We start from the raw sequence: 21,701 nt of genomic DNA, 5'->3' as shown, positions 1-21,701 counted from the left end.
AAAAAAAAAAAAAGAGAAAACCCAAAACCTTTCAATTACCTTAGCAAATAATCAGTCTTAACAATGTTTCTGCAGCAGTGGTGCTTAAACAGAAGGAGCAAGTAAGGGCAGCAACCAGCCAGCTAAAGCCACCGGTGAAACTTGTCCAGAGGAGAAACAGGCACCTCTCATCAACTCCCCCTAGCTCAGTCCTTTCCATTGCACTGGACATGAGACTCTAACAAGCCATAAAATGTCATGTTTGAACTGCATGCCTGTGAGGGATTTTCAAGAGTGCACAAAGTGTCCAGTTTTCCTTTATTTTGCCCTCCTCTATTTTAAGTGACAAAACTATTTCAAACTAAGGTAAAAATACAGTGTCCTGGCTGGAACACAGAGTAACCTGAAGACAGATATTTTTTTGCACAAGTTATAAATCCTAATGAAAAGAAACATCCATGGCTATTATGGAAAGAATGACACAAACATAGCTAAACCAGCACTGCAAACTTAACTGGAACAGTAATAAGATAAATTTTTGGGGCAGGTGGAAAACCTCCTTGCTATGATTTATGACGAAGAAAAAGACAAAGGCTAACAATAGCCCATGGATCTCATTCAAAATATTATTCTCCTGTCAAAAGTACTGAAATCTGCTTGCACTAGCTGGTTCGTCAGAGAAAGAGGAACACAGGGAAAACAGTGGAGAAATTAAAGATTTTAGTAATGTCCTGACGTAATAATTAGGCCTTACAGCTTGCGTCTGTCAAATGCCTCCAGTCTACAGAATCAATTCTTACACAAAAGCAGACACTTTTGGCTGGAGCTTTATGGGCAGGGGGAGAACATGGCAAAAAGCTCCAAGTAGCTTCTCAGAGAAAGAAAGCAATCTGCATGCTTTAACAACTTAAATATAGGAACTGATTTGATTCATCCTGATTTAAATTAACCTTAATTCAGGAGCCTGGAGTGATAACATACTATTTCTGTAGGGGAGGGGAAACAAAGGCTTTCCTGAATTAATTTTTTAAAGAATGCTCAAGAGTCCACATCTCTTATTGACCTCAATGTAAAACAAGCACTTTCAAATAGTCAAGACATCATCAATGTTTCTGGGACAAATGATGGTTCAAGACTGGGTTGTTTTGTTTTTCAAATAGAACCTATTTTCCAGGTGTCCAGTAAATTAACAATCCCTATCATTTTCATTTCACCATTTAAAAAAGCCTCCAGTATTTAACTCAGATAACATTTCAGAAAAAATAAGTAGACTAAGCAAAGAATCTCAGTCTGGCACTACCTGTGCTATTATGCCTCACAGTTTTTGAAGCCAGCTGAAAACATGCACACTGAATAACAATGAAGAGCCTAAGGCAAGCATTTCGGTAGTTTTTTTGTTTGGTTGATTTTCTTGGTGGCGAAGCTGGTATTTTTATATGTAAATTCCAGAGTTTTAAATACTCCTGGGCCAGGGCACACCATAACAATTGTAAGAAACTAAAAATATCAAAACCAGTATCTTTGTACACGTTAGGTCGATCACATTTTAGGACAGAGATCTGGCATCTGAGGAGTTTTACATCCTCCTTGCATGGCAACAGGTCAACAAAAGTCTAACAACACCGAGGCTGTCCAAGAAAATGAAAACTCAAATTCCTAAAGAGCTAATGAGAGAAAAAAAGCCCTTGTGAGCAAAATTCACTGCTAAGCAGCAGCTATCACAAATCAATGCTCTTTAAAAAAAACAACAAAATAAAAGTAACCAAGCAGCACTACCGAAGCTCTAAACAAAAAGCAGACCTTGGACAAACTTGTGGGTCAGAGATGCTTAAGTGTCTTCCCCCCATCTCTGGTTTTAAACCTGAACTCCAGACTTCCAAGGCAGAAAGGAAGGAGAGGCAGAGCAAAAAAAGAGACTAACATCAAATAATAATTTGATTTCACAGCACATGCACCAATTCTGTCCTAAACTGATCTGCTACACCACTTCACTTGCACTAAAGAAACAAGCTGGAACAAAGCAGAGCAAAAGCCAAAGCTCCATCAAAGCTATGATGTAAATGTACACTTTCTTCTGAACACACAGCCACCAAGAGTCCATCCAGCCCAGTAGCACCAGACCCAAGAGAGTATATAAAATTCAGTTACTGCTCTGTATGTAACCACATATATGTAATGTGTTACATATATTACAAATACGTAACATATATTACAAATAGGTAAGTTCTATATGTAAGCTGCATGCTTCACAACCAAGCTGTCTAGTCAGAACTTAATTAAATGCAATTTAATTTAAGCAGTCAACAAGTCGCTGAGTTTTGGCATATAAATTACCACATTGAATCAGGGCTTAAATGGTGCTTCCCTCCTATCAGAAGAATGGGACTGAAAATCACCTTGCAAAAACAAACAGATTTTGAAGTTGGCAAACTGCACCCCAGTGTGTTTTTTGTCGGCTTTGTTTTTGGGAGGGTTTTTTTGTTTGGTTGGTTTGTTTTCTTTCCCCTGCTTAACTCATTTTAAAATTCCAGGTGCAGGAGCAAAACCAGAATGAAGACCATATTTCCCCTCAGTCTTAAAGCTGCAGGTCATTTTTTATTTCCCAGTGCTTCATGTCTCTTGTCATCATTTTCACAAAGATTAGAAATCAAGGCTGTGCCCTCCAAGAGCAGTCAATCAGCCATCTGAGCTGGAAGGTATCACAGACATAATAAAAAGCAGCCAACGTTGCCCAAACACTTTTTCCATCTCCCAAAATGCAGTACAGTTGCCAAATCTTACATAACCTGCTTACACAAAAGGGGCCAGTTGTACAGATGATATAAATCAGTACAAACTTCTCCAATTTCAACAATGCTCTTGAACTTATACAAGCCCATGGCACAAAACAGGAGTTTACAGGAAATTGCTATGAAGTTTAGATTCCTGCACATTTAAAACTTACTTCCTCCATCCCACCTTTAAAGCTACAAAAACTCCACTGTGAAATTAAATATCCCCAACTGTTTACAGAAGAAAAGAATGTCTATCCCACATAGCATTAAGCTGCAAATTACCTACTCAAATTACCTTTTTTTTTTTTCTTTTTTCAAGCATTAAATTTTGAGACCTGAATGTTCTTGACAAAATCATTACATCAAACCCAAAAATGTGCCACAATAGTTAATCATTACAACTAATCACATTGTATTCAAAAATGTGTACAAAGCAAACAAAACCCTTGAAAACCAGTCTTCTCCACTACAGTTTTCCAACAATGTCTTTTATTCTGATTTATTCTTTTAAAACACACACTGGTTAGGTGTCCTTAATGATCTCTGTGATTGGCTCACACCAGCATGTCCATGTCCCTGTCCTGCTAAGGAGCCAGCAGTGGGCACAGCACTGTGAGGGTCGTTCCACAGCTCTGAGCAGAGAGGGAGGTTCTGGTCTGATGGCAGCATTCCTTCTGAGGAAGCCCAGGAGTGCTGCTGGCTTTCCTGACAGCAAGGGTTGTCTCATAGTCCATTGACCCCAGGTCCCCTTCTTTCATAAAATGTGATTTATTTTAGGAATGGGAAAAATAGTCCAAATCTCACTACATTCAACCCATTTTAAGACACGCTGCAGACATTCAAAATTCAGGGTATCCTCGCATGAAAAAGTGCAGAATGAACTGCTGAACTCTCCATCAGTTTGTGAACTAGACCCAGTCATTACTTAACTACATCTACCTGAAGTTAAACCTAGATTTCTTCCTCTCTTCATAAGGAAACACTGAATTAAAACATTGGGATGGTCAAAAAAATTGTATGCACACATTGTACTGACTTAATGGAAGATGGGGTGCAGCAAATGTATTCAGCAACAGTAATCCAAATGTGTAAGTGGGGTGCTGGTGGCTCTCTTATCCACTGATCTCACAACTGCTGAAATGGCTAGCTCAAACCAAATGTTTCACTGTGCCGATGCACTTTAACTCAATGTTTAGGGAAAGGTACACTCCAGCTAAAGACAGGAATTTGTCAAGGCGTGCAACTTAAGTTTGTTCATTTGCACCCTTGTAATTTCAAACACAGTAACAAACAAAACCCTGAGAACACCCTCAGCAGGTTACATGGAAAAATTCTTCCTTTAGCTTATACTAATGCTTAATTTTACATGAAAAAAAAATTAGAAAAATGTTTTGAGTTTAACGAAAGCAACTCATTCATGACAAACAGAACAGTGCCAGTCCAACCAGACCAACATGTTGTATATGCCATGATCTCCACATTATGCAGCTATAAAAATGCACCCAATTACATCGTCTAATCAAAGAGCTTCCATCACCTCTTTGGTGCCAGTGCATTCCTGACTTCACCCAAGAAACCACTGCAACACACACTGGCGCTGTGACAACTAAAGCAATCCTGTTATTCCTTCTGCTCCCTCAAGAAATGGCATAGAAATTTAGAAGATAAGAATACAATTCCCAAACTTAAGACTAAATGTGTACAGAGCAAAGAAGTATCAGTCTCCAGGATCCAGGATAAAAGGAATCACAGAAACGTAGCAAAAGAAGAGTGCAAACAGCGGAGGGAGTTCAGTGGGGCTTTTAAGGAAGTCTTCACATTTCCACCTCTTTCCCATGCAATTTTGCGGGGTAGGGGAGAAGTAAATGACTTTTTTCTATCATCTCTGAACAGGCAGGTCTGCTCTCAAGTGAAGTAAAAGGTCTTTGAACAATGTATGCCCTTTAGTCATAGCTATGAGCAGGAAAAGGGAGAAATAAGCCGAGGAGACTAATGAACTATTTAAACAAAGGCTGTCACCATCAAGGACAATCATCCAAAAATTAAAGTAAATGACAATGCCCACAAAAACCTCAAGTTTCTTATGCATGAGACTATTTGCAGCTATTTGGAGACCCGAATCAAAAGCTTTCCAAGTCCCAGAAATTACTGCCATACCAAGATACTGGATATGACTGTGAACCAATTTTACAGTTGAGTACTTTTCTTTCATTTTAAAATAATAATTGTGCTACTCATATATTATAGAGTTTCAAATAACTAACCAAAAGCTTCAAAATAATTTTATACTTGCAATTAATTACAAACTAGAAGCACACAGGATATAAACTAATCTCTAGCTTTCTGGCAGCAATAAGCATGTTTCACTCAAAACGTGGGCATCTTCTGAATTTTAACCAAGCAGCCATGAGTCAGGATTTCTAAAAAGCACAGTCTTTACTCAAAGGATGTTCCTTGCTTTTCTTCTCCACCACTTGCAACAGTCACAAGTTTTATTCCCTCTCCTCTCAACTATTCCAAAGGAGATTAAGACCAGAAGATATACTGCTAAAAAGATGTCACCATTCAGGCTTATTTGTTCAGAAGCCTCAGTCTACTGCAGCTCATACAGACCCCAACAATTCCAACACAGCAGGCCAACATGCTTAACCTCTAGTACCTGCCACGCTGCTGTGTGGGACCAAGGTCCTGGTGAATCATCAGCAAACACCACTGCAGTCTGAAGTGCTGACATAAACACAGTTGTGAGTTAGAACAGCTCCAGGTCTTGTTCATGGCTTTGCTGTGACACTGAGGAAACACTGGATTAACAACTAGGCATGTCTGAGGCTTTTAATTTTAGCCTCTGAACTGAAAGCTTTCTAATTGTGATAGCAGTCCCTTCTATATCTATTTTTAATATCCTGTTTTGTGCATTTACCATCTAATCCTTTCTTCGGTGCCAACTATACTTTAGGTCAATGACAGCAACTACTTGCAGATTTTGGTGATTTGCTATAAGCAACCTGAGGCAATGGCTAAGCCAGGCTATGGCATGCAATCCCTTAATGCTGTTCAGACACGATTAGGCTTGTTTTAATCTCTGAACTAATAGCCATTCTGCAGAATGCCAAAACAGATGATTTATTTTTAGTACTCAGTAATTTTTTTCTTATTGCTGCATTCTAATTTGTATCTTATTTCCTTTCCCCGAAGCTTTGCTATTCCAAAAGGAATTGCTCCATAAATGAAGTCAGCTTCTGTGGTGGTCCACTGGCACAGCACTGCCTCTGCCCAACAGCCCCACACCATGCCATGGAAGACTTTAAGAGTGAAAATGAGGGAGGAAATGGGAGAAAGCAGTTTGCAGCTTTTCTTCAGTCAGTCAAACCAGTTCAAAGGTCTTTATTCTCCTCTTTCATCCTTTCTACACATCCCACCAGAGTCAGCAGGCCAGCTCAGGTATGGCAAATTCAACAACCCCAGTGACTACACCAAGTGATGGCCGTGGATATACCCACACCAAAAACCCCACAAGACAGCACACCTTTTTTTGAGGCAAGCAATTTTTATCTTTCCTTAAAATAATAATTTCACAGATGTCTCATTTAGCTCTTTGTGCTTCAGTAAACACAGGGGGCAGAAATTTCTCAAGCATTATTGTCTGCTGAGCGAGGCAAACTACAGAAAACACAGCCTGGACTTGGACAGCAAGCTCACTCCAGAAGGCAATCACAGCAACCGTCACACAAGTAGGAACAAATTCAAGATTTATATTAACCAAAGTAAATATCTCTAATACATTCTAGACTTTAATAATGTGAACTAACTACTTCATTAAGCACTTAGTGAAAATCAGATATGAAGATTATGGATATACTACAGATCCTCAGAATCTGAGCCCTGTATTAAATGGAGAAGGTAGCAAGCATTGAGATTTTTATGTCATAGATTTAATGACCCTTGTCAACACACATTCTAGGGTGTTCAGATCTAAGACCTTCACTACAGGACTGAGAATTAAATAATTTGTTTTGGCTACTCATTCATGCATTCTTTTGAAGACTTCTTTTCAGGAAACTGAAGTTTGCTTGCCACAACATGTGATAAAAACTTGTTTTTCAAATACATTCCTCCTTCTTCAGACCACGTTCATGACACAGGTTCTTTGCACGGCATTGCAGGGAATTTGAGCTGCCTTGTTGAGCTGGGCTTGAGTAAAATCTTTACATACAACAAATTCAGATTTGTTAGAAGCTGCTATCCTGAAAACATGTACATACTTATGCAATGGCTGCAAACTCAAAGTTAATAACACCAACACTACTGAATCCCCCTATCAAGAATGTATATAAATGCTAATGTTCTACAAAACACTACCAAGAATTTAGTCTAAAGTCCTCCATTTACAAACTCAGCCTAACATACCCGACAGCAGGACTGGGATCTAAATGTTCAAAACAAAGCATCAGCAAATTTGCAGAAAACTGTTTTGTACTAACCTCTGTCTTCTTAGTTTATCCCTCATGTCAGGGAAGAATAATTGGATTATCACATATCGCATGCTTCCTTTAATTCCTAGAATATACAGTGGGTCCAGCAAGAAAGTTTTAATGTGTATGGAAAGAATGTCATTACATATTAAGCCAACTCTTGTTAATTATGAAGCTCTTTCAGCGTATCAGAAGATCCTGTACAATGAATGATTTTCACTAGCTCTGGGAAGAAGAGAGACCCACAGATAAGCTTTAAGTGTTTCACAGCTTGCCTGAAAAAATGAAATTTTAGGAATGGACTGAATGACCATTAGGGAAGAGTATTCTCTCTTTCTCAGTCATAACTGAGAGATAATCACTGCCTTTAAAGAAGGAAGATAGGCTGAGTGTGCAAAAGATGCAGTCACAATCATCTGACTTACTACTGAAGAAGCCCATCAGAACATCTGAAAAATCATACTCCTGAATGTCAGCTGGAAATCATAGAACAACAGGCTTCAAAAGGAAACTCCAGAAGGCAACTTAGCCCCTCTCCAATGTCCTAAGGCTTGGTCATTATACTTCTGGTGTTCCTGAGAGATGATGACTGTATATTCAATATGTTCTTTTCTATTCTCTCAAAGTAGTCTATGACTTGAAGAATCACACTCAGAATGGATTAAAACCTACTTATTAAGCAAACACTACTCTGGGCATAACACCCCACTGCAAACACCCCAACACACAGTCCTCCATCCACCTCTGCAGAACAGCCTTACTAAAGCTAGAAGATAAGAGAAGGTTTCACCATTCTGCACAACATGTTACTACCTCGAGAGAAATCAGATTTGTTTGACTTGGAGCCTTCTAGACAAACCCATGTTTGGGTACTAATAATATCAGCTAAGCATTTGCAATCTCCTGATTTGTCCCATTTTGCTTCTGGAAACCAAAGTTGACTAATGAAGTTTTCTTCCTCATTTTCCAAGCTTCTCACCCACACTTCTATAGTAGAAACTGCTAAAAGGACAAATGGAATGGTTTCATATTGGAACCTCTTCCAAACTGAAAGCAAATGACTAGCCACTGACAGACTGCCTCATCCAGTTTTAAGAACCCTAGTCTGAACTTCATCACATTTTATGATCCAGGAAAAAACCCACAAACTTACTCAGGTGCTCTGATCTAATACAGTTCTGACAGTTGTAGGAACAGTATTAGCCACCTGATTTCAAAAACTTATTAACAAAAGACAAATAAGGTATTATTAAATGGTTCTTTTCTCCTACTGGCACCCATTTTTCTTTCCCTGAGAATACCTGGAACAAGGAACACGTGGTTCTATGTGAGTTCAACCCCAGAGCCTGCAGAGCCAAAATCACCATTTCTCAGATGCACCTAGGAAATATTTCAGAACTACCAGGTGAAATGATGTGGTTGTAAAAGCAAACCTGAATGTTTTATTCCACAAATATATGTGATGTCTGAGTTTTTAAATTTTCTTTTAAGTATAATGTATTAGTTTTTCAGGCAAACCTGTCTTTATTTCAACACTTAAATAATCAGCCAAAAGGCAAGGAACTGCACCCACTTGGGAGAAGTAAACCTGGCATTGGCATTTCATGCAAAGTGCCATACTACTCTCTGTAATCCACCTCACTGTGAAATACTCAATTTAACATCATATTCTCTCTTTAAATATACTACTGAACTCTACATCTAATGAATCAGCATTAATTAATTATGCATAGATTACTTGCTGTCAGGATACAACAGGATTCCTGTTAATTTATTTAAAACACCTCTATACAGGAATTTGCTGCGGGGAGCATTCCTTTCACCTAAAGGCATCTGTAAGGAAGGCAGGATTAAGAGGATAAGGACCCCTCTGGAAAAGTCCTTTGGCCCAACAAAGTCACTCCACTTCCCCTTTCACTGGTAATGGATGTACCCTCCCAGCCATTATCTGAAGGATACTGGCAGCTCCAGCATTTGACGAGTCAACAAAACTAAGTATTTTATTTCTTTGGGTACACACAGTTTCATTTAGCCTTTGTATGCCCTTTATGTATTAATCATAAATGTACCTGTAACACCTCACATTCATCTGTAAAATCTTATGCAGGAAACACTGCAAAAACAACCAAAGTTCCAGTCTGTGGTACGGAAGGTGCTGACATGGTCATCTTAAGTTGCCCTCTGTTGCCTAGTTTCCATTTTCATTGTTCATACACTTGAAGCAGGTAGTTTCTCAAGACAATGTCCATCTCCCAGAGCAGGATAAACCACCAAATACTTTATTTTTATGGTTTATACTAAGCCTTTTCATTAACTCAGCATCATTTTGCAAAGACAACAGACTCAGTGAAAATATCAGTTAATGCCAGATTTTCCTACAGATAAGAAACCCACCTATCTATACCCTAGAAGAAGAAAAAGTGATCTCTGAGAAAGTACTGTGAAAATGGCAGCAGATCAGTGGCAAATCAGCTCACTTGTGTGGATCCATGCACACAAGAGAAATGTACTTGAGTTCTCCTTCCTCATTTCCATGAAGGTTCATCTAGCACAGCACATCTTCAGTCACCATTGCAATAAATGCCAGGCCCAAAGGACACAACATCAGCACTGCTTGTGCACAGGGAGGGCAAAAGGCACATGTGAAACCCTGGGGAGGGTTGAAGAGGGAGGGAGGAACCATGCACATACACTAGTATTTTTTAGAGCACTAGAAGTGATGACACATGCAGCATGTACTCATACTACTTCTTAATATGGTCACTTTACAGCATTGAGAATCAACAGTTTCACCTGGATTCTTTTCCTTGCTGGCACAAACATTATTATTCAACATCATCACTTAAAAGTACCCTGGATTTTGTTTATCAGAGCATAGCAAGTGAGAATTCCTGTTTCAACGCATGCAGACTTGCACATGTTGCTGTCTACATTAAACAGACATCACATATAAAATCAAAGTTAACTCACTAAACAAGATAACTGAGAAGATCATAACAATAATAATAAAATGCTTGGAAAATTAATTACTTTTCCAAAGTGCAATGGGATAAGCCAGGTCATTATACTGGTTGAATATTTGGCTTGGCACCTAAGAACCAGCTGTATTTTTCTTTTTGGCTCAAGGTCTGGGCTACAATTTCTTGCCACAAAATATTTAAGCTCAAACATATGTTCAGTTACAGATCTTGAGAAAAATACCTCAGGAAAATGTTAAATGAAACAAAAGGTTATGTGTTCCTTTTCTTTTCAGAACTATAAACGTAACATAAATCACCACCATATCCATGTAAGCATTTAAGCCAAATTAATATTTACCCATGAGCCGGATCCAAAGCTATTGCCCTGGGCTGATCAAGGTCTTGCCAGAAGAGGACTTTTCTAGATGTTCCATTGAGATTAGCTACTTCTATCCTATTGGTTTCTGAATCCGTCCAATAAAGTTTTTTCCCAATCCAATCACACGCCAGGCCATCCGGGGAAACCAGACCAGAAATGATGACATTCTGCACCACATTCCCAGTTTGGTTAATGTAAGTTTGCTTGATGGCTTCTTCACTCACATCTGTCCAGAAAACGATGCCTTGTGAATACTGGAAGTCGACCGCAGCAGCATCCTCTAAACCACTGACCACCACGGTGGACTCCAGCTTCGTGCCTCCGGCATCCACGAGCCGAACATCCCGCCGGTTGGCAAAGAGCAGAAAGGGAGATGCTGCAGAAGGAAAAAATGGAAACATGTTAGCATCACAGGCATCTACAGATGTTCAAGAGCTGACTATGTATGTGGCAGAGGATTTCTTCTCCCAGACTGGCAGGGCAGGGAGTACAGCAGTGTCACCGTATCTAAATACCTCTTCCTTCCCTATGTCAGACAGGGGTGTAAAAGAGAGATGGAAGAGTAGGCCCAGTTCTTTATCTAGGGGATGTGAGAAGCATCTTCCACATAGCGAGGAGTTCACATCAAGACTTTTCAACAATACCTTCTGTCTGTTGTTCTAACAACAGACAAATTAGAACAAATTAAGTGTTCATGGTTTAAAAGCTTGGTTCAACCAGTTGAATTAGCAACAACACGTGAAAGCAAGCACTGAGGCCTTTTAGCAGCAGGCTGAAAGCCAACAGCACTAGACACAGCACCCTGAAATGCTCCTACCAAGCACCCTCCCAAACAGCAAAAACCGTGACAGAGTTTCAGAACTCCTGTCTTCTCTCCTGCACCACAGCAAGAGAAATTCAAAAGTTTGAAGGCAGACAATGGCATGGGTTGGGGGTGTTTGTAAAGACTGCTGTTAGCTGAAAGAGATAGCGAGAGCAAAAGGACAAAGGTTTCCCAGCTTCCCCCATCTCACCCCAATTTTTCTAACTCAAGCAGCAGCTGCTGAAGTTCTACACCAGTGACCTGCTGAATCCCAGCTTCATATGCAACCACTGCATTCGACGTGCTGCCTCCAATGCACAGTCAGCACAGGTCCAATAATTTGCTACTCAGGGAACAGAGCAGCTCATAGAATACTCATAGAATAGAGCAGAACATATTATATCTCCTATGTTTCAAGTCTGTCATATAAATACCTTCAGTTTTAAATTCACGTTACTGTATGTAATATGTAAGAGTTACTTCTTGATATTGTCTTTCAGATTCAATTTCTCCTGCACTTTCTAAAAAAGAAGACAGTTTATACAGTGTCTGAATTGCAGGTCTGCAATGCTGGCTGCCCTATCATTGCTATATTGCCAGTCTCGTGAATTCTGGCTCTGGCTACATTCTCACTGGAGTGTGTGCCTCTGCACATCCTTGACAACAGCTAATATGTTTATGTGCAGGCCAAGGACCTCAGTCAGAATACACAACTCAACTTCAGATGACCTCAAAAACACACATAAAAATTCAGAGTTGTTATTATTATTCTCCATGTGTCCCTGCCCCCCCTCCCCCCCCCAAGCCAGGAAAGAGATTGTTTTATTTTGCTTTTTGAAGGAAGAGTATGCTGATCTAATTTACATCACCTGGTAGTTTTAATGAGGGTCTTGGACAGCAAAGAGAACCAATTGTTATCATTAACGTTTCACTGAAGATGTATCTTTTTTCTCTACCATATTTAACTCAAGAAAGTTTATACAGCTTGAGAAGAATTACTTGTTAAGAAATTATGTCTCAGTAACCCTCCTATTTAATTTTGCTGGCTTGCCAAGCCCTTCTCTCAGTCATCTTTAAAAACACCACTAATAGTATCAGGAAAATCCAACAGGTTAGTTATTGCAAACAGACAAAAAAAAGTCTAAAATACCAAGAGCTTGTTTTCTTCTCTGCAGCTGATTGGTTCCCCATAGCCACGTCTGTTTTAAGTGGCACTGTATCAAAACATTTGAACACTTGGGAAGTTTCATGTTAGAGGGCTCCAAGTCACAAATTCTTTGGGGCAGAGACCTTCTCAAGTTATGCACACTGCCTCACAAAACCAGCCCCACATCCAGACAAAGATCAAAGCTGCAAAAAGCCTATGTAGAATTTTTTTTTTTTAATATTGTCCCAAAAACTTGTTTAGAGGAATCTGAATAGATTGATTTTCATCTAGACATTTCCATACTGAAGGCATTATTAATGCTACTACAAAGGGAAAATGAACCTGAAATATCAAGTCCAATCAACAGCAGAAGAACTCAACAGCTTCTTAACTAAAGATCAGACATGAAAAATGTCTAATCCAATCAGTATCAACATTATCCCAGCTCCCCATCCCTTTCAGCAGATTTCTTCCCTGCTGATGTACACAGTGGGGCAGCAGCAGGCAGATAAGGCACTAAACTGCTGTGTTCCCTGTCACTTCTGTCCTTCAGAGATGTCCTGATTGAAGTGCAGCCTCATTGTGCTGGCCATGAGCACCCAGCGGGGAAATCCCACTGCCCTGTTCACTACTGTGTTAGAACTTCACTGCACTATACACCCCTCTAAACTGATTGATTATTGAAAATGGCCAGGTTTTATCCCCTTTAAGAACAAGTCCACTTCGTTTGGGACAGACAAAAAGAGAAGGCAGAACTCTGATTCTGAAAACTATATTCACTTCTCTGCTCCTCCCCACCAGCTTATTTTTTTTTTATTCCAAATTTTATTTTTGAAATGGTTACAGAGCCCTTTTAGAGCAATACTGGTTGGGAAAATAAACAAACAAACAAGAAAACCACAAAAAGTCCAACAAACAACAGTGATCTGCTTCTCTACAGTAATTCTTGCTTGAAATGCTGCTGAAGAAAGCCCATGTCTCTCACATAAATAAAATAAATAAAACAAAAGTCAGAAAAGTACCTAAATGTACTTCCACTATCTTGTATTTATCACTTCAGGTCAGAATGTGATGGCTCATGAGAAGGCAAAGTTAGTTCTGGTAACTCTGCAGATTCCACTAAATACAATTTCCAAGATGTCGCAAGAAAAGTTCACAGAACTTTTCAAATTTTCAACTTTCCCTGTTAATAAGCAGTAAATATGAAAGAGGCAGCTAAGACAACAAATGTGTTTCTAGAAAGATACACACATAGCATTTCACTTCATAAAATTACTCAACAGTTTAGCAATTCAAAATATATATTCATACTCTAGAAAATTACAACCAACAGGGTTTTAAAGGCATGAGAATGAGAAACAAAGGTCAAAAAGTATCAAAATAAATGGGATTAACAAAACACTTGATTTTCTGTGCCATCAATAAACCACGCTCGAGATACAAGGCCATCCCACCCATGGAGGGTACAAGTTTATTTTGAATCCCACATGAAAGCAGAATCAAAACTTCATTTCAAGAATATGAAGACCAATCTAAATCATGCTGTCTTCTCAGTCCTGAACTGGGCTTGATGGTCCCCAGAACACTTTTATCCTTGATGCATTTAATTCTTTACTGCACAATTCTTGAGAAGACAAACAGGAAAGCAAGTTAACGAGAGTTTCCAAGGAGAGGGATGGGGGAGACACAAAAAAAGCAGCAATCACTGCCAACCATTAACCTGCAAATGAGCTTATTTGTTTCACAGGAGGAAATATTCTTTCCTTGAGAAGTTATTCCATGGTTAAAAGGTTAAAAGATTCAAAGGAACACTGAGTGTTTTGCTCTATTTTGATCAGCAATACTCTTGACAACTGCAAATTGCTTGAAAAGGGAAACACCATTTCTATTTTGAAAAAATAGAAGAATAAACAGTGAAAGGATGAATTCTGAATGTGGAGGATAAACTGTTCCTATCCAGCCTATTACCACCCAATTGAAACAACATTTTAATAAAGTCACAAAAAAAGTATTCTTTTTCAGTACAATTAGAACAGTTGATATTTTTCCATAATAGGCAATATTTAAAATGTCTGTACATAGCTACAGTTCCCAGTCTTTGGACACAACAACAAAAAAAAAAAAAAAACAAAAAAACCACCCAAACCTGAAATCTCTCAAATTTTCAAATAAACTCTAAAGAGATAACAGCCTGAACTACACAAAGTTAAATCATTTCTTCTTGCAGCAATTCTACAATCTTTCTTGGATCATGCAGTACTTGATCAAAACCACTTCATTCTAGAAAGACATATTATTTCTGTGCAAAAACCCACCATTTTTCCTGTGGTTTTCTGCTAAGTGGAAAACACCCTTGACTTGACAATGTAGTGAGCTATCTACACAGAAGCCTATTGTACAATTGTATGAAAACAGAGCTTCTCATCAGTCCATTAACTGCAGAAAAGGAAACACTCCTGGTCAGGCAGGGTAGGAATCAAGCAAGGGTTCAATTTCCAGCTTTGCCTTTGATCCTTTAAATGCTCACTCCTCATCTGTGGCCATTTACTAAATTTTAATTGTTTCACCTGCATCAGGAAAGTTGTTTTGTGCAGACATAACAAGACTGAAGGATTTGTATGCTTTTGTATAATTTATTTGGTTGACCACCATAAACAGTATCAGTTTCTGAATTCAGTCATCAACTTCCATTGTTTTAATGGTGCCCATTTAGAGCACTTGCATTTTATTAAGTGCTTCAGGGGTACCTGTTAGCGTCAGTAAACTGGCATGGAACAAACAACTAAAAAATTCACTATATGGTCTTTACTATTAGCTACAGTAATAGCTTTCTAAAAACCAGTTTGACAGGGTTCAACATAGATATTAAGACTAAGATGATCATGAGTGATAATAGTGTATTTGTCATGAGTTGTTGTTTTTTTGCAAAGCTGCAACACTTCTAAGACAAGTTGAGCAAGAGTTTTAAAAAGTTATATTTATACTACTGCTTCATACTTGTTGACATGCCTACATTTTGCCTCCTTCCCCTTAAAGCCAAAATAGAAAGACATGAGAATACTGAGGCACATGCATGATTTCCACCCTTGAAAGCACCAAAAGCACAGAACAAACACAAATCCTATGTATAGCACATAGGAGAAATGCCTAACTTACCAGTTCTTAAACTGGTTAACTAGGCTGAAGTTCATGGAAAGGTTTAACTGTGATTTTAAGAAAAGCAACTGAGGATCTTGGGAACCTGGCACACAACATAAAATAAGGGTCTCATTTTAATAAGCATACAAGCGAAAATAGCTATCCAAAATTACAGCATGTGCACCAACTTGTATTTTAAATATTATTTCAAACCTTAACAGGACAATTGCAATGGAGACCTCTGTGGTTAAGCCATCTGTATGGTTGGACAGAGAGAATAGCATAATTCTTGCAGCAGTCAATGTCCCAAACCACAAAAACATTTATTACCAAAGAGCAAAAGAACCCCACACACCCCTACCACAGGCATGCAAGATGGTAAAAAACAAACATGTCAAAACTTTTGCACCCAAGGCTGCACCATGTTACGGAAACTCTTAGGCAGGATATGGAATTAGCATGCATCAGCTCTCTAGACTTAAAAATAACTGCTATGCAGAAACAAGACTGTGTAAGTAGGGTCCTAAGCCATAAATTAATTGGAGAAACCACTTCTACAACTCTTGTCCAGCTCTCTCTGGAGCATATGGAGGCTTAGACCTTGGATGTCATAGAATCACAGAACAGTTTGGGTTGGAAGAGACCTTAAAAAGCATCTATCTTCAACTCCCCACTGCCATGGGCAGGGAGACTTTGGAATAGGTCACTCAAAGCTTCCTCCAGCCTGGCCTTGAACACTGACAGGGATGGGGCACCCACAGCTTCTCTGGGCAATCTGTTGCAGGTCTCAGCATTCTCACAGTAATTTCTGCTTAAAATCCAATCTAAGCCCACTCTCTTTCAGTTTGAAGCCATTCCTCTTGGTTCTGACACTACATGTTCTCATAAAAAGTCCCTCTCCATCTTGCTTGTAGGCCCCTTTAGGTACAGCTAAGTCAACTCAATGCCTTCTTTCTTCCATGCTGAACAACCCCAGTTTTCACTGCCTTTCCTTGTAGGAGTGGTCCTCCATCCCTCTAATCATCTTGGTGCCCCCCTCTGGACTCTGCAGCAGGTCAATGTCCTTCCTGTGCTGGAAATCATCAATGTCAGAAGATTGAATGTTGATCTTCCTGTACTAACTGCACGTACTCGACCCAAGTTTCAGCTTGCCTTTTGGAGTCCTCTGAAGAACACAGGGCTATGGCTGTCATCCTCAAAACACATTATTGAAAATAAAGTGAATTCCCTGTGTAATAAATAAATTACAGAATATTCTTGCCCCAGCACAGAGGTAGGTGGTAGCAGTTTTAGGACACAAGACAAAAAAAAAAAAATCAGGACTTCTTGGCTTCACTCCCACACATTTCTTCCCTTTTAGAAAAGAACTTGAACAGGAATTTCAGCCCAACAATTTGTAAAACTCATTCCTCCTGCTACAAACATATCCTTCCTTCTGCTATTAATTATCTCAAAGGGCTGCAGTGAAGCCACTCATGCTCAAGTAAGGCACTTGAAGATATTCCAACAAAAGGCTCAGTGATGCACTCAGCTTTTCATTCCTGAATGGCTAAGACTTCTCTCCGTGAGCTGATCCTCTCAATGATGGCTGGTTTATAGCAGTATTTGAAGAGGAAAACACACTCCTTCTCCAAATTACATCCCATTCCTCTAACCCTCCTGTTCAATCCATTTGGTAGGAGTTTTGCTTTCCAAACTGTGAGGTGTTCTGGTTATCAAATAAGGAGGATTCATTTCCATTTTATCTGACTTTACTTAGAATCAAGGTCTGAAATTCAGGATGAAACCACTAAGAATATCATACATTTACATGTGTTGTGTACAACCAGTAACTTTGTAAACTATCCTCTTTACCAGCCCATATTTTAAATTATTCAGATGGTCACACCAGGCATACCAAGTGTGCAGTAATCCAGTCCCATATTATAAACCATATTTGGTAAAAGTTTTGTTTATATATGCTAAGTATTATCTTGAATACCACAAGACAGACAGGATCTCAGTGCTTAGATCTGTTTGCTATCAAGCTACAGTAAAAGCAAGGCTGTTCATCCACTAATGTACCTACAAGAAGTGACATGGCTTTAGCCACAAATATATTTGCAAGTGGGTTATGTAAATAAATTACGCAAGTTTAAAGGACATCTCGTTTAAACTTTAGCAAGTTTAAAGGGCATCTTGTTTCCAGCAAGAGGGAAAAGGTCCACAGAAAGTATATAAAAAAGGTTTAAGGGGGTTTAGAAAACATATGAAGCTTGTTCTTATCAAGAAGAGGAGCTGGGAAGGCTGTGAGATAAAATTATAGTAAAACAGACCAATCAGCAAACACTTTTATGAGAAGCTGAAGTTCAGTTTTTCTTAGCCAGTGGAGAAAGGATGCACTGAAGAAACTAAAACTAGATCAGGTTAGGCTTTTGTGGCTTTCCTTGATGGGGAAGAGAATGCAGACACAACGCAGAGAGGAACATGTTCTGAAGATACTAGAGCACACTACAGAAGACACAAAACTGCTTGCAAAAGGTGAATTTTAATAGCAGTTGGATAGCCATTCCTCAGGTATGGTTTTTGTACAGTTAATCCCTGCCTCAAGAAAGCAGTTTCTTTTATGCGTCTTGAAATCAAAAGCTAGTTTAAAAATAATTAAAAAACAATTAAAAAGAGCTCAGTGGACTGAACTCCCCACACTGCTTCACTGAAAATCTTGATTAAGGGGGTCTGGAATTGATTGTGTTTATGCCAGGTTTTACACAAAATAGTTTTGAACTTCCAAGTAACTCACATCACATCGCAGTTTCTGTTGACTGCCTGAAACACATTAATTTAGTAGCTTTATCAAATAGTAATGTTAAAGTATTGTTAAAAAAACTTTGAGCTACTTTTGTTTTATCTTTTAAATAAACAAGCAGCAAGTCTTTTGAAAATCTTGTTGTATTTTTCGCATTGCATAGGGTTCCCACACACGCAATAATGACAGGGTTTTAGGAGGATGAGAGTTACTTCAGACCACTGGTTTTGTTTGGCAGCCTGGTTTTTAAATAATAATGTTAGCAGTAACAACAAAATATAGCACTGCTTATATACCATGTCATCTCCACTGGCCGAAATTAGTTCATTTCCCTTGGTCAAGAGATGCCAAAGTATGTCCCTGAAGAGCATGCTCTGAAGAAATCCAGCAAAGGTGTTTTACACAAATTATGAAATTTAGAATCTGTTCTACTTAGCTGGGTGGTAATTAAATATTTTTAAAATATCCAACAACACGCTCTGAATTATTCATTATTTTTCTGTCCTGTTTCTGGCTATATTACCTACTTCAAGTAAAAAAAAAAAAAAAAATTCACATGTTAAAAAAGCCAAGTTAGTGGATTCAGTGTGCACACTTCAGTGCATTTGCATCTCAGCAGATCCTGGAAGCAAGCTACATGTGTTCAAGACCACTTCTATGTGGACACATTATTTTAAAGGAGGGTTTCTCAAACTCTCACTCTTTTCCCAAGACCACCCATTAAGGACACCAGACAAATGCCTCTTCTGGTGCACCAGGCAATGGTTCTCTCAGACTGCCCTTAGTACTGCTATAGCAAATACTACAATTGGTTACATAGGACAGCATATTTCATCTTCTAACACAGCTTTAGCAGCTGGAAAGGATGACAGCCAAGCCCACGTGAGCTGACGACACTACAAGGACCACCAAGAAGCATACAGAACATATTTAAAGATTCACTGAAAAACTAAACAAAACCCAAAATATAAGCTGTGATTTGGGGACACATCAACTTACAATGAGATATTAATCAGATAAGACTTGCAAGCACTTTAAACATTTAGAGAAGAACATGATTCACTAGATCATAAAGCAATTTTTATTTGGTCTGTATTGCTAGAGGAAATTTCTAAACATTATTGCAAAACTGTTTCTTGGCAATCTCTCTGTGCAATGCACAACTGGTGTTCAGCCAAAAATTTTTGAGGATTGCAGCCTCATGCAATCTTGACTAGCTAATGTTAAGCAGATAAAATCTCTGCAGTCTGAACCCCCACATCTTCCTGACCTCAGGAAAATTCTCACCCGAGCTTTTTACAGAGGTTAAAACATACATGAGATTTTCCCAAAAGCAGTATACTGTTCACAACCACTTGTTTGTTCTTTTGAGGCTTCTGCTGCAATTTGCTATTCAGGAACCACAACGCACATGATAGCTAAAATATAAATATATCATCTACTGGGGATTAGGGAATTGGCTTTAGACAGACACCACCAACAAGCTTTGGAAACTACTACTTTGAAAATGGCTGCTAAACTGAGCATTCTCCAATCTCACAAGTCAGCTTTTGAGCTTGGTACTGGTTGGAGATTAGAATATGCACTGAACTCCAAGGGAGCTTAAACTGACAATTTCCATCAAACTTCAATGATGATGGTCAAAGCTCCCAAGGTACACCAAAAATCCCACTCTAAATGAAGACAGTAAACCCCACAAGAAAGTCAAAACTTCCCTTCTCTAAGAACAAGTAGGCAGCAGTACTTCACAGGTCTGCACTGAGATGTTTGAGTCCAACACAGTGTCAAAACAGAGGAATTGGAAAGCAGAGACCCATTGCACACACACGGGTGACCCACTGGCACCACAGTCAGCCTCCAGCCCTCCCCGGTGTTAAATTAAGAACAGTGTGACACAAGGAAGGCTGTCACAGTTCCCACACACCACCTGCTATTTGAAGATGTACCAAGCAACTCCTGCAGAGCCATCACAGACTACTGCACTGGACTTTCACCTCCTGCAGCTGTACAAAGCTATGGTCTATGTGCTGCTGCACATAGAGTGGAAGATGCTGAAAGCATTTACAGTTTATAACCCTGGGCCTAGAAAACTAATGGTACAGATAACCTTTAATGACAAATTACTTGCACTGAAGGAAGAGGAGTATTGCTTTATAGTGTTTCCCATGCAAGAGCCCATAGTGCCCCTACCCCTGCCAGAAACTCAGAAGTCTCTGACAACCATGTTCTGAGGCAAATCACTCAGCAAGTCACTAACAAGATACCATCATAGAGAGATTCTTATCACAGGTACATTTGCTTCAACAGCAGGTTCATTGTTTTGTCAGTGAGGTTTCACATTTTGATTAAGGATACTTTAAAGTACATACCTGCGTTTTGCCTAATACCATTAGCTTCACCAACAATCGCTCCAATTCCATAACAATGTTCACCACATTCCACACAGGACTCATGGCAGTTTTCTTTGTGAGAATTAATATGGCACTCTGCTTGTACCCACAAAAGTAGGATACAGCCTGTCCGCTGAGATTTCTGGTATTTTCTGATTTTAGAATAAGCAGAAGTGGCACTGAAGTAGTTTCTTACACAATACTGCTGTTGGGCTTTGCCAAAATGGGTAAGTGCCGAAGGCAGTGCTTAAAAATAGGGTTGGGGGATGTGACAGGAAAAAAATATACTTGGATGTTTCACATTCTGTGATGCAGAGTACATGGCAACAATTTTCCTGTTGTTATTCTAAATGTAATAGGCGTGGATTTCCCCGCACCCCCAAGATATGCTCCACAATTTTAAAACTGCAGAGGAAACTGAAGATTTGTCCTACTTCTGCATAAACTGGTTTAGAAGAATGCAGACAAAAGGGTGACTTCCTTGAACATCTAAACATGACTTTTTCTGGGAACAACAGTTCAGGTCAATCCAGGAATGGAAAAAAAACCCTGCAGTGTCCCCTTTTTAGAGTCTGGATGTCAATGGGAGCAAGGTTCTTTTCTGTTGTTTTTTCTTTTTCAGTATTCCTCCTTGGTTTGGCAGACAGCTGTCTGGCCAATAATAGTAGATTACACAGTGATGAGGGTTCCAAACTTTTAATGGATAAAATAGTGGTTCTACATAATTTGGAAAATTTGGCTTGCAAATTTTATCCAGGACTTAAACAAATACAGGCTTGACAAAGGTATGCTTGTTTCTGATCTGAACTGTTTCCAGTTTTTAGTTCCAGTTCCAGATGTTATGTTAACTCCAAAAAACACAAATCTTTAGAAAG

The 21,701-nt window shown here is 39.1% G+C and overlaps 1 protein-coding gene across 4 annotated transcripts in view; it reads right to left on the bottom strand.

The window, feature by feature from the left end:
* LRP5 (LDL receptor related protein 5) overlaps positions 1–21,701 on the bottom strand; it is a 132,431-nt gene that overhangs the window by 90,709 nt on the left and 20,021 nt on the right. The window contains exons 1-2 of one of the 4 annotated variants that reach the window (XM_072929836.1): positions 20,806–20,913; positions 10,544–10,940 (exon numbers count right to left, since the gene is read on the bottom strand). Coding sequence is in view for 3 of the 4 variants with exons in the window: in XM_002199503.6 (XP_002199539.2) it covers positions 10,544–10,940 (397 nt within the window). In the remaining variant the exon portion in view is untranslated. Of the gene's footprint in view, positions 1–10,543; positions 10,941–20,805; positions 20,914–21,701 lie in introns of those variants that run through there. The other 3 variants (XM_072929835.1, XM_002199503.6, XM_072929834.1) reach the window with 3 other exon arrangements.

Source organism: Taeniopygia guttata, chromosome 5, assembly GCF_048771995.1.
Source record: "Taeniopygia guttata chromosome 5, bTaeGut7.mat, whole genome shotgun sequence".
NCBI classification, from domain to species: domain Eukaryota; kingdom Metazoa; phylum Chordata; class Aves; order Passeriformes; family Estrildidae; genus Taeniopygia; species Taeniopygia guttata.
The sequence above is the reverse complement of the archived record's forward strand: the minus strand, read 5'-3'. Positions and strand labels throughout refer to the sequence as shown.